Source organism: Natator depressus, chromosome 2, assembly GCF_965152275.1.
Source record: "Natator depressus isolate rNatDep1 chromosome 2, rNatDep2.hap1, whole genome shotgun sequence".
NCBI classification, from domain to species: Eukaryota; Metazoa; Chordata; order Testudines; family Cheloniidae; genus Natator; species Natator depressus.
In genome coordinates, this window is record NC_134235.1 from 81,386,909 (window position 1) to 81,400,178 (window position 13,270).

Here is a 13,270-nt window from a genome sequence, read left to right on the forward strand (position 1 = left end):
CAGCCAGCAGGGCCCCCCACCGTCCTGTTTCTGGACGGCACTGGCTGCAAGCTGCGGTGGCTGGTGAGTACGGGCAGGCGCCAGGCGGCAGCTGGTTACATGTCGCCTCTGCTGCCCACCCATCAGCCCTTTGGATGCTCCCCCTCTTGCTGTCCTCTCCCTGCTTTGCCCCTTCACCTCCCCCACCCCCCCAGCCCCACTGCTCCTCCATTTTCTCCGGTAGGGTGCATCCCACTCCCAGTGCTGTGCAGAGAACCAGCGCCTGGTAGGAGCGCTCAACTCACTAACAACCTGGCTGGCAGGCTCCTTCCTTCCCCCACTGCCTCTGGTTGGGCCAGTGCCCTGGGAAAGCCCAAGACCCTCCATCCCAGGATGCTGGCCATAAGGAGCCAAGCCCTGCATGTGCCAAAGCCCCGCACAGCGCTGGCATGGGGAAGCCTCTTCACCCCTCAGCTAAGCTCTGGAGTGGCGAGGGGGGCGGAAAGCGATTTCCAGCCTGTTTGCGCCCCAACCCTGCAGGCTCCACAGCAGCCCCCCAGGCAGGGGCTTAACACCCTCTTCACCGCCCCCAACCCCCTGCCCTAGGTCCTGCTCCCCAGGGAGTGTAGGGCTGCTTCGTCCCCTAGGCACCCTCGCCTGCTGAGCCACCTCTCTGGTGGGGTTTGCTGAATCCCCTGCAGTCAGTTTCCCTGGGCCCTGATGCACAATGCATCCTTAGGGCTTAACCCCTTCCTGCCCAGGCTATAGCCAGGGGACAGGATGTGGCTAGGTTATGTCGGTGGCCAGCAGCAGCCTGGAGGTGTTAGCTGCCTTTTGACACTGTGCGGGCAGGGAAGGACAAGCTGCTTCCAGCCACAGGGGAGTGGGGGAGGGGGGGAGAGATGAGCTCTGCAAAGACACAGGCCAAGTCATCCCTTCCTCCCTTTCCCTGTCGTTGGAAGGAGCTCCCATCCCTTCCCTCCTGCAAAGTGCCAAAAGGCTGCTGCTGGCCACATTCTGGTGTGAACCCTGGCAGAAATTGGCGGTGGGGATGGGGGGTATGTGACCCTGTGTGCCCCCCCACTTGTTGCCTTGGGAAGATGTGATGCCAGGTACCAGGAGAGGAGGGTCTGTCCCGGGGGCCCAGCCAGGCGTGGAGGGCGGAGAGCACCAGGCAGGGAGGGTCAGGTAGGTCGGTCACCCTCACTTTGTGTGAGAGAGGTGTATGGGCGTGTGTGTGTGTCACCTCTCCCTGTGTGAACCCTACAGCCTTAAAGATAAGAAAGCAAATAAAAAGAATCCAGCTACGCAGTATTTCTTTTTAACAGGGGCTCAGTCAACTTGATGTTAAATTGAATGTTTGTACTGCATAGTTCTGATTGATTGCCGTTGAACTCACTTGAATATGAGTAATTTTACCAAGTGTCCCATATTCAGAATAGGGAAATATGGTCACCCTACTCTTGGATAAGCAGATATGGGTCAAACATAACTTTATTGGCCAAATTAAAATTTGGAATAATAAAATAAAAAGACAGAATTCCACATCTCCAGGTCCATAGAATGCTAGTTTAGGGCTTATGCTACTGTCTCCACAGAGCCTGATTCCTATAATAATTCTCAAAGCATTTGCAGGACTTCCTGAGTGTTCAGTGCAGATATGGATTTTCATGTGGCTGACTGACAAATCTGATCTTAACATTAGTCAGCAAGAACCGCATATTGTGCTGATGTGCTTCCATTGCTCCTAAAAGGTTAAGACATGTCACCAGCCACAAAAAGTCAGGAAACAGATGCGTCAGTCAGCTGTGAGACCAGCTTGTAGCTGTAATAGGCATCTAATGTGCCAACAAGACACAAAGACATGAAGTGCTCCAGCAAATGGGAAGAATTCCATTTAGGACAGCTAAGTTTGTTTTTGAGGAGATGACAATGGTTTTCAAGGGTGGGGGGTGGAAGAGAGCATCATAAGACAGGCTGTTGACACCACCCGCACTCCATTTATAACCATGCAGAGGAGATAATCCAACTTTCAGCAGCAGGTTTCAGAGTAGCAGCCGTGTTAGTCTGTATCTGCAAAAAGAACAGGAGTACTTGTGGCACCTTAGAGACTAACGAATTTATTAGAGCGTAAGCTTTTGTGGGCTACAGCCCACTTCATCGGATGCATAGAATGGAACATATAGTAAGAAGATAGAGAGAGAGAGAGAAGGTGGAAGTTGCCATACAAACTGCAAGAAGCTAATTAGTTAAGATGAGCTATTATCAGCAGGAGAAAAAAAACTTTTGTAGTGATAATCAAGATGGCCCATTTAGACAGTAGACAAGAAGGTGTGAGGATACTTAACTCAGGGAAATAGATTCAACATGTGTAATGAGTCTGGGAGTGGCTGAGTCATTACACATATTGAATCCCTTATTTTGAATAACACATATTGAATATCCTTTATTCAGAGCAAACAACTATGGAAGATATTAGTTTTTGAAAGGAAATTTCAAATGAAAGTACATAACTCAGAAAAGTATCAGTGCATGGTTCTTTAAAATATCTTAAATAATTAAAAATATATTATGTAAATTTTGTATGTATACCTTTTTTATTAAAAGACCTCCAGTTTAACAGAATCAAAGCCACTAAGTAGCCTAATAAATGACATCTGATGATGTATTGGTTGGCAGACCAAAGGGACCAACTGAAAAAGTAAGTACATTTGCGTGTGTTTCAGTTTTTTAAAGAGACAATGTAGGTGAAGTAATATCCTTTATTCAGAGCAAACAACTATGGAAGATATTAGTTTTTGAAAGAAAATTTCAAATGAAAGTACATAACTCAGAAAAGTATCAGTGCATGGACTCTCTTTTGCAGCCCATGAATATGAATAGGTATGAACTCCCTGACAGCTTTTTTCTTTAAATAGACAAGAAAGGGAAAAATATTCCAGATATACTTCTACAAGGAAAACTAAGTTCTCTAAAAAGAAAAAGGAGCTTTAATTTTAATTGACACCATCTTGAGTCCAAAATATGAAAGAATTTCAAGAGTACATATAAAATATTCTTTATATTTTAATAATGTTAAGGGAGAAACAATCATTATTTAAACTAAATATATGCTAGTACTTGTCTAAAAAGAAAATCCTTTATTTTAAAAAAAAAGCTAGATTACGCTACAGCAGTGGGTTCTCAATCTTTCCATATCATGACAGCATATTATCACAGAAATCAGTTTTGTGGGCCCACTCTCATCTAGCAGTAAATAAAGGGACAGTGGTTGCAACCCCTCTTGACCAGTTAATTACATCCTTGGAAGTCGCAACCTGCAGATTGAGAACCATGTTCTACAGTAATAGTCCAAAACACTATAGGTAGTGTTTTGGACTCTTCATGCAGAATAATTTGGTATATTTTTATAAGGGATCATATGATAGTGACACATACTGTTTCAAGGGGAGCATGCTTTGGTTACTATTGTTCTGTTCTTATGCTCACTCATTTTTAATTCAGGCCTGGAAGTTTTATTTAAAAAAAATGGAGTAGGAAACAGCAATAAGAAGATGTCAACAGGTCCCTAACTTCAGTTGGCTCACTTTATACTGTATATTCACTCTAGATTCTGACAAAAGTGGCATGTTTTCAAAGATCATACCAGGACACAAGAGAGCTCTGTGTAAAGAGCTCCGTCAGAATTCATCAGGATGCCCACAGTTTCATGAGAGATGCCAGAAATGTCAGGATAATCTGATGAGAGGTAAATAGTTATTTTCTAGTTTGTTTCTATAATACCTTGTCCATGATAAAGCAGTGACCTTTCTTTTTGTTTTGTTTTGGTTTTTTTGCAGATATTGGTGCTATAATTTTCTACTGTCCTATTTACATATTTTTGGAATTAAGTTTCAGCTTCTGCAGATTTACTATTACTGTGAATTCAAAAGCAACAGAGTTGATGCAAATGATTTAATTTACCCTTCCCCAATGTCTCCACACAGTGTCAGTATAACTCAGTTGTTAACACTCTTGCCTCATTTCCAAAGTGATGTTCCACAGCAAGATAGTATGTATTTTATTGGTAAAGATGCCAGCCTCCAGAGAAAACAAGGGGCCAGACTGTGACTGGCCCTGCCTGGGTGCAAAATTGCAGAGGGGATACAAGGTGACTCTAAACCGCCCCATGCTTCCATGTACTCCGGCACAGGGCCAGATGTAATTTTACTTGGGATTCATTTCACCAAAGGGAAAGTTAGGGCTGAATGAGCCATGACTACAACTTGTTTTCTTCACCAGCCAGCAGAGCTGAGCTGGTGAGTGGAAATGAGGAGGGCACATTGTACCAAGTAAAAGGGTGGCAGAGCTCTGGCACACTCTCCAAGAGACTTTAGAGGAATTCTGGCTGAATCAGCCAGAATTGCTATGCAGACTCCTGCTGCAGGGTGGTAAGTCTGTAGCCACCCCACCCCATCTTCTCCCAAACTAGTGATGCCTTAAAAACCACAGTGATGCCTTATAAGCACCCCCCTCTGTAATTAAAAATACAGCAATCCAAAATACTGAATGAGAAACAAGAAATACAAATGTGACTGATCAGTTTGAGAGACTTCACTGGGAGTTTTAATGATGCTAGGATTGGGCCAATTTTATTTACTAGCACAGAAGTTAAAATGATAGTCACAAAGAGTTCTCTGAAGAGGTTTTTAATGGTACATTGTGGGCCAAATTCTAATTTCATGTGCAATGAGCATAGCTGTTTACAGAACCTAAAAAGCTACCATTATGCTTATATCTACAAGTTCAGTAACAGATTAGTCTAGTTACATACTACTGTTTGGTTTCAAAGTAACAGCTGTGTTAGTCTGCATTAGCAAAAAGAAAAGGAGTACTTGTGGCACCTTAGAGACTAACCAATTTATTTGAGCATAAGCTTTCATGAGCTACAGCTCACTTCATCGGATGCATACTGTGGAAAATACAGAAGATGTTTTTATACACACAAACCATGACAAAATGGGTGTTTATCACTACAAAAGGTTTTCTCTCCCCCCACCCCACTCTCCTGCTGGTAATAGCTTATCTAAAGTGATCATTCTCCTTACAATGTGTATGATAATCAAGGTGGGCCATTTCCAGCACAAATCCAGGTTTTCTCCCCACCCTCCCCAACAAACCCACTCTCCTGTTGGTAATAGCTTATCTAAAGTGATCACTCTCCTTACAATGTGTATGATAATCAAGGTGGGCCATTTCCAGCACAAATCCAGGGTTTAACAAGAACATCTGAGGAATGGGGGTGGAGGGGTGGGGAGTAGGAAAAAACAAGGGGAAATAGGTTACCTTGCATGATGACTTAGCCACTCCCAGTCTCTATTCAAGCCTAAGTTAATTGTATCCAATTTGCAAATTAATTCCAATTCAGCAGTCTCTCGCTGGAGTCTGGTTTTGAAGTTTTTCTGTTGTAATATCGCAACTTTCATGTCTGTAATCGCGTGACCAGAGAGATTGAAGTGTTCTCCGACTGGTTTATGAATGTTATAATTCTTGACATCTGATTTGTGTCCATTTATTCTTTTACGTAGAGGCTGTCCAGTTTGACCAATGTACATGGCAGAGGGGCATTGCTGGCACATGATGGCATATATCACATTGGTAGATGTGCAGGTGAATGAGCCTCTGATAGTGTGGCTGATGTTATTAGGCCCTGTGATGGTGTCCCCTGAATAGATATGTGGGCACAGTTGGCAACGGGCTTTGTTGCAAGGATAGGTTCCTGGGTTAGTGGTTCTGTTGTGTGGTATGTGGTTGCTGGTGAGTATTCGCTTCAGGTTGGGGGGCTGTCTGTAGGCAAGGACTGGCCTGTCTCCCAAGATTTATGAGAGTGTTGGGTCATCCTTCAGGATAGGTTGTAGATCCTTGATAATGCGTTGGAGGGGTTTTAGTTGGGGGCTGAAGGTGACGGCTAGTGGCGTTCTGTTATTTTCTTTGTTAGGCCTGTCCTGTAGTAGGTGACTTCTGGGAAATCTTGGGAAAATTGGTTAGTCTCTAAGGTGCCACAAGTACTCCTTTTCTTTATACTAATGTTTATTGCTCCTCTGAAATAAAATTAAGCCTTAAAATTCAACAGTAATAAAAGCTAACAGCATGTATTATAGGCTCACTGGCAATGAACAGATAAAGAGCTACAGGCAATTAAAGGAAATGATAGCCAATTTATACACTAACATAAATCTCTATATGTAGTAATGGTAAGGTTTTTATTTAGCATACCACAGTGTCCACTTACCATAAAGGATAAGTGACTCTAGGTGTCATGTATCTAACCCAAACTCATCGAAATACTTCAGCAAAAATTACCTTAGATTTTTTTTTTAAAACCCACACTAGAAATAAAACCTATATATGTACTTTTATACACATACATAAGTGTAAAAAATGAATGCTTTCCAATAAAGTTTGATGTCTGTTTGTTTTTAACCAGACTGTCCAAATGTTCCTGAACTACACATAAAGTTTGATGAAGCCTTTAAGCTCGTTAATGTCTCGGGTGAACAGTATGAGCAGATCCTCCAGGTGATTCAACGTCACACCGAAGACACTTCCTACTTGTTGAGCAAAATGAAAGAAAGGTTCGGGTGGGTGTCAGAACTATCCAACATGACCATCGGACCAGAAAACATTTTCAATATAGTAAAGGTAAAGAAAGGCTAGTTATTAAAAGGGAAGTAACTATTGCACAGTGATGTCTGTGCTCTATATTTCACTCACACTTAGCTTCAGGACAAGTTGGGAGGATAGTGTGTGTTTTCTGAGTTATTTTTGGTCTTTAAAACATCAAGCTCTTACTAAGGTTGATTTTAAGTATACTTGATAATCCCTTGATGATCTGAAACTCCAGAGATTAGAAACTATTCTACTCTAAATCCTTTTAGTATGATGGATAACTGACAGGGCCAACCTATACCACTGCCTGACAAAAGTAAATTGGCACTAACAGGTTTGGTTGCCCCCAGATTACCTTTCCAGAAGAAGAGAGGCTCTTCCAAGGGGTAACACAGAACACATACATCTTTATTAGATCGGTATAACAAAATTAGAGCTCCAAGTATCGAAAATGTAAAGAATTTTATTACAACATAGGTTGTATGGCACACAAAAAAATCCAGTAAATACCTTATAAATAACCAGAGATCTTTACACAGTGATAAAACAAGAATAAATAATGCTAACTTGTACTGGTATAGGGACAAATCCTTCTCTCTTTTTGCAAAGCACTGCTGTCAGCCTGCTGTTATCTCAACATTGATTCTATGTAGAATCATTGGCTATGCCACTACCACTGCACAGAGAGAACATACTCTTTCCTCCATAGCATCTCTCAGGACTAGGCTCATATTTTCCCCAGTATTATATGGTTTCATCATGTAAAAAAAAATGTGACTGTATTCCAGTTTCTGAAGGCTTTAGTCCTGAGATAACCCCTCACACTGGTAGACTCAATATAGTACAGTTGCCTTTTGTTTAAGAAAAATGGAAAAACAGGAACACAGAGGACAAACAATACTTCTGAATACTTACAATTTTTTCAGCCTGACTTCAAATTGTCTGCTTTGGGAAATACAGAGGCAAAACTCGAATGTGATTCTGTAAACATGCCAGCACGAGTAACTAATCACATGAATCATCCATTGAAATTAATAAGACGACTCCTGTACACCTATATGTTTGCAATTTGGGGCCCTCATTGTCATGAGTCTAAGAAATAACAGGACAATACTTAGCATGAATAAAGCACTGTACAAACACTAATGTGCACATCTCCACCATGGTGGTGCAGTGCATTACTGCCACACCTGCTCCCCGCCCCCTGGCCAAAATATATATTGACATGAACCTAAAAAGCTACTGCTCACTTCAGAAGAAAGCCAATGGATGGAAACACCCATGTTTTAAAAGGCCCTCACTTTTCATTTTTCATTCTAAAAGTGAGAGGATGCAAACAGGTATTAACAAATTGACAAAGTGTACTGGGTTACAGTAACTAAACTAGGTTGTTCTATTTCAGGTGTCACCAAGTATCCAAGGAGCAGATTCTTCCAGTCTGAATGAAACAGTGGTAGATGTGAATATTCTGACTTCACCTACTTTCACAATTAAGGTTCCTCATGATTTAGTTATAGGGAGCTCTGAGTTCATTGAATATGTAGCTGGGAAAGCTTTGCAACTTTACAAGCAGACTTTTTAAGGACGGTATGTTGTTTCTCTTTGTATAGTGAACTTAAAATGTAGTAGCATCCATCTATTCTTTTCTGCATTGCAACGGATTTAAACTGGAATAGGATTAGGTCCATGATACAGTCTATGCCTGTCTCTCCATTTGATAGATGGAAGATAAAAGTGGTATGAAAAATAAAAGCAAATGCTCAGTGTTTTGGTCTTTAAAATTCAGACCTGTCATGCTAATATCCATAGACCACACTTATTTATATATTAGATCCTCAAGCTCTAAGTAATATCTAGGACAAGATAATACTGAGGCAAGTGTTCTGTCCAAAGATAACTGTGTCACAACTACAGAACAGCATGCTAGGGCTCTGGCATTAGATACCATGCCTTCACGTCCATTAATCAAAGATAAAAGACTGCTAATTAGTCTGATCATAGTTTAGGTCATCTTGCTGTGCTTGACACTTGTTAAACATAGAGAAGGACAAATTCAGAACAGATGTAGTGACTTGTAAGAGGTCATTATAATATTGTGCCATACAATCTTGGGATAAATACTGCTCTCTAACTAATGGGCATATTTTAGATTCACATGCAAAGGGGAAGCTTCACAGGTTTCCTCCAAACCATCTGTGTGGAAGAAAGCTTGGCCATCCTCCCTCCTCTGGGTCTCACAGAGGCTACACTGCAGGTTTAGGGATGTCCAGGAGGGAAGGGCAGGCTGAAAAGATGCATAATGTTCTCTAACCCCAAGGAGAACATCTGGAAAAGGTACCTATTACTTCTTCCGTGGAGCCCAACCATCCTCTGCACCCACGGATGTTCCTGCACAGTTCCAATGAAGTCACACTGAGAGAGGGACCTGCTCAGGGCCAGATCCTCTGTGAAGGCACAGGCCTCTATGCAAATGAACCTGGCATCCCCTGGATCCACTAAGAAAGCATTAGCCTGGGGCAGGTTCTGTGACCTTTGGCTAGGAATGAGGTGGGAGCGGAGGGCAAACCCTATCCTTGACAAGGCAATGTGGGAGGAAATCTTTGTGAGGGGATTCTCTCAGAGATTGCCAGTGTTGCCAGCTCATAATTTTAATCACCAGTGCAATATTGGGTATTTTTCTTAAAGCCCCAGCTCTTGGAGTTTATGATTATTTGAGAATCTCAGCTTGTTTTTTAAAAAAATATGTGTTTCAGATCCGCGGAGAAAAAGTTGGAAAACAGGGCCTGAGCTCATTAGAAAGGCTCAAAAGCCAGCAGGAAAATAAAAAGAACACAGCATCTAGTATACTTTAAAAATCACATGATGTTAAATGCAATCTCATGATTTTCTGGGGCCTGACTCATGATTTTTGAACACTTGGGACTGGCAATACTGGATTTCTTCCCCAGAGTCCCTTGCTGCAGAAGAGGATGCACTGGGTCTTTGAATTTATGCATAACATAATAAAAACAAGACTACCATCCACATTGGTTTGGCTATGTTGGTGCACCTAAATGCACATTACATCAGAAATTGACCTAGAAGTGAGTCTTTTGACAGGAAAATAAGACAACTCATTTCACCATGACTGTTTCTTCATAGCTATTATCACTATTAGATCTAGCTATTAGCAATATTCACTCTTTTTTCACCTCACCCAAACCTAAATTTGGGAACACTAAGGGCTAGAAGTCTAATAATAATAATCTTAACTCCCATAAGGAAGGTCTGAGTTCTTGTTCCATTACTGAATCCTCCTGTGCAATGAACATTTGTGGTCATTCTTATACCTGAGTGAAATGAGTGAAAAGATGGTATAAACTGCTACCAAATCATAATGGTAGCATTTTACACCTACTTTGCACAGGTGAACATGACTACAACAGGCCTTTTTATGGCATGAGAGAAAATAACAAGCAGGGAATCCCAGAGGATACTTTGTATAAAAGGAAAAAAAGAACAACTACACACTTCAGTATGTAACCAACTGAATTTTTTTGTATGTTCACTCAGTAGGAAGATGTATCCACTATCATCTGTTATTCATATATGTAACACCCTTCTTTAGTCCAAAAATAGAAAAAAAGACAGTTTTTTCAAAAACACACTATAGTCACTGATGCACTGCACAATGCAAACCTTATTTTTTTCCTCTCTAGACAAGAAGATCTGTGGAATATCATCCACTTCAAATCCAGCATCCTCTCCTTACAGTGAAGTACTCCAAAGTTCAGTGTACAGAGAACTGTTCTATGAATAGGGTTTTTAAATGTTTGCTTACAAACAATATATTGTTTAATAAATATTGTGACATCAAGCATTCAATATTTACAGTAATTTTTTTGCATGGCAAATTAAAATCCATGTCAATTTGTATTCCTTTTAAATGAAAAATTATATGCATGTATGGAACTTTATGTGATTGTTGGTTATCACTCATGATCCCAGTTTTACAGAGACTTAAGCACATGCTCAGCTTCAACCATGTAAGTTGTCCCCATTGCCCTCAATGCTATTACTTGCATGCTTAAAATTAAGCACATGCTTTAGACTTTGCAGGACTAGGGCCTAAATCCTTTGTACACCCAGCTAAGAATTAATCAACCGAGGCTGAATGTATATGTAATACATTAATGCATGTATTCTATTTCTTCTTCCAGTTGCTTTTACATTTATAATGTACATTAAATGGCTTTTTTCATAATTTGTGATGAACAAATTCTTCAGCTTTTTGCATAGTTTACTTGTAGTTTGCAACTAAAGTAATTTTTTAACAGGGCAATAAATATTTTCATTGGAAAAAAGTTTGTTTTGTCCATTTTACATGTTTGCTTGAACTTCATGTGTAAAATAAAATAAAAACTAAGATCCTTATGCTGTAATACCCTCAGTCCTAGGCAGAGCTCCAAGTGATCTCAGTTTCATTTGCTATGCACACCAAGAGTGGTACATATCCCAAAGAACATTTCCCCATTCTCAGCTGTATTTTTTCCTAACTCACTTTTCTTTATTTCTAAGTGCACAAAGTATTAGTTTCCAATATAATAAACGGCAGCTTTTTGTTTATACCATATTCTGCTTGTTCACTCCTGCTTACCTAAAAATACTTAACGATTTTAACCAACAGAAAGGCCAGGCATTTCAAGAGTCCTCTTTATTTCCTTTATTTGGCAAAATACATTGTTGGGGCAGGTGAAGTTCTCTCCAGTGCAAGGCCCTATGCACCACTGAAAGGAGGTTAAGTCTTAAACATAGCTAGTACCAATGGGGGCCTAACCCTGAGAAGTGAAGAGCAGCCACAACTCCCATGTGAACTGGCATATCTCAGGACTGGGCTCTAAATAACTAATAATGAAGTTTCTAAATGCTTACCCTCAAATGACTTTGGAAGGCATCACATATTAAAGCAGAAGTATTTGGGGAATATTCAGCTGATCATGGCTACCTATTAACTCCCCCACACCTCCGCAATCCAGAGCTTATCAGCCAACCTAGTATCAACTTGGAGCAATGTGTTAGTTGCTGTAATTCTGTTCCCCCATTCCTTTTTTAGACATCTGTCCAGTACACCCAGGAATTGAAAAGCTTATAATAAAGTGCTGAAAACAAAGGATATAAAGTTATTAAAATTCAAGGTACATTATTCCTTTAACAAATTATACAAGGGTTGCCAAAGTGTGTAGTAAAGGGTTATACAAAGTAAATTGTTAACCAATGGCTTTTTCAACCCTGAGGCTGACTGAAAAGACCAGCTCCCTGTTCTGAATTTGCTATCCATCAATTCATCTCCAAAAAAGAGTAAAAAAAGCACATACTGACAAGAAAGTGAACCACTTTTAATACCAACTAACAGTACTTAAGATATATTAAACCAATTATTATTATGAGTATTTTTGTAAGAAAGCATGATGTGCAATCAGTGCAACAAGCTTAGCTTCCAAGAAAGATGAAGAATAGAGGGAACAGCATTGGATTGTTGATGAGAATATTCTCACAGAGATTTGTTTAATGTAATAAACAAAAGAACAGAAGAATGGCTATACTGGGTTAGACCAATGGTCCATCTAGCCCAGCACCCTGTCTTCCAACAGTGCCTGGTGCCAGATGTTTCAGAGGGAATGAACACAACAGGGCAATTTATCGAGTGATCCATCCTCTGTTGTCCAGTTCCAGTTTCTGGCAATCAGAGGATTAGGGACACCCAGAGCATAGGGAACAGAGTTATCCTTTTGGCCCTCACAACATCCTCTGGCAAAGAGTTCCACAGGCTGACTGTACATTGTATGAAGAAGTACGTCCTTAGTTTGTTTTAAACTTGCTGTCTATTAATTTCATTGGGTGACCCCTGGTTCTTGTGTTATCTGAGGGGGTAAATAACACTTCCTTAGTCATTTTCTCCACACCATTCATGATTTTACAGACATCTATCATATTCCCCCTTAGTTGTCTCTTTTCTAAGATGAACAGGCCCAGTCTTTTTAATCTCTCCTCATATGGAACCTGTTCCATACCCCTAATCATTTTTATTGCCCTTCTCTATACTTTTCACAATTCTAATATATATTTTTTACATGGGGTGACCAGAAATCACGCAGCATTCATGGTGTGGGTGTACCATGCATTTACATAGTGTCGTTATATTTGCTGTCTTTTTATCTATCCCTTTTCTAATGGCTTCTAACCTTCTGCTAGCTTCTTTGACTGCCGCTGCATATTGAGCAGATGTTTTCAGAGATCTATCCATGACTCCAAGAGCTTTTTCATCGGAGGCATATAATGGAGGCCGGAGGAGGCTAAGCCTCCCCAAACCTCCACTAATGCTCTCCGCCATGGTCCTGGGGCGGAGCCGTGTTGGGGCTTAGAGCTCCTCCAGGAGGCCAGGGCTCGGATCGGCTCAGGCAGATGGGCCAGAAGCAGCTCGGGCGGGTGGACTGGCGCTCGGGGCAGCTCCGGCCAACCAGCTGGGGCTCCTCTGGCCATGATGGGGGGCTTGGGGCTTCTCTAGCCATGGTGGGTGACAGCGAGGGGGCGGGGCAGGGACAGAAGGGGTGGGGCTGGAGGCTAGCCTCCCGGAATGGGGGGTTCACATGCTGCCCATGATCTC

The 13,270-nt window shown here is 41.3% G+C and overlaps 1 protein-coding gene across 3 annotated transcripts in view; it reads left to right on the forward strand.

Moving 5' to 3' along the window:
- The window catches only part of CLUL1 (clusterin like 1), a 79,807-nt gene extending 68,673 nt beyond the window's left edge, over positions 1-11,134 (forward strand). For 2 of the 3 annotated variants that reach the window (XM_074943124.1, XM_074943122.1), the window contains exons 6-8: positions 3,590-3,727; positions 6,446-6,660; positions 8,030-10,325. In XM_074943124.1, coding sequence (XP_074799225.1) covers positions 3,590-3,727; positions 6,446-6,660; positions 8,030-8,209 — 533 coding nt within the window. In that variant the 3' untranslated portion in view covers positions 8,210-10,325. Of the gene's footprint in view, positions 1-3,589; positions 3,728-6,445; positions 6,661-8,029 lie in introns of all 3 variants that reach the window. The other variant, XM_074943123.1, reaches the window with a different exon arrangement.
- The last annotated feature ends 2,136 nt before the right edge of the window (positions 11,135-13,270 follow it).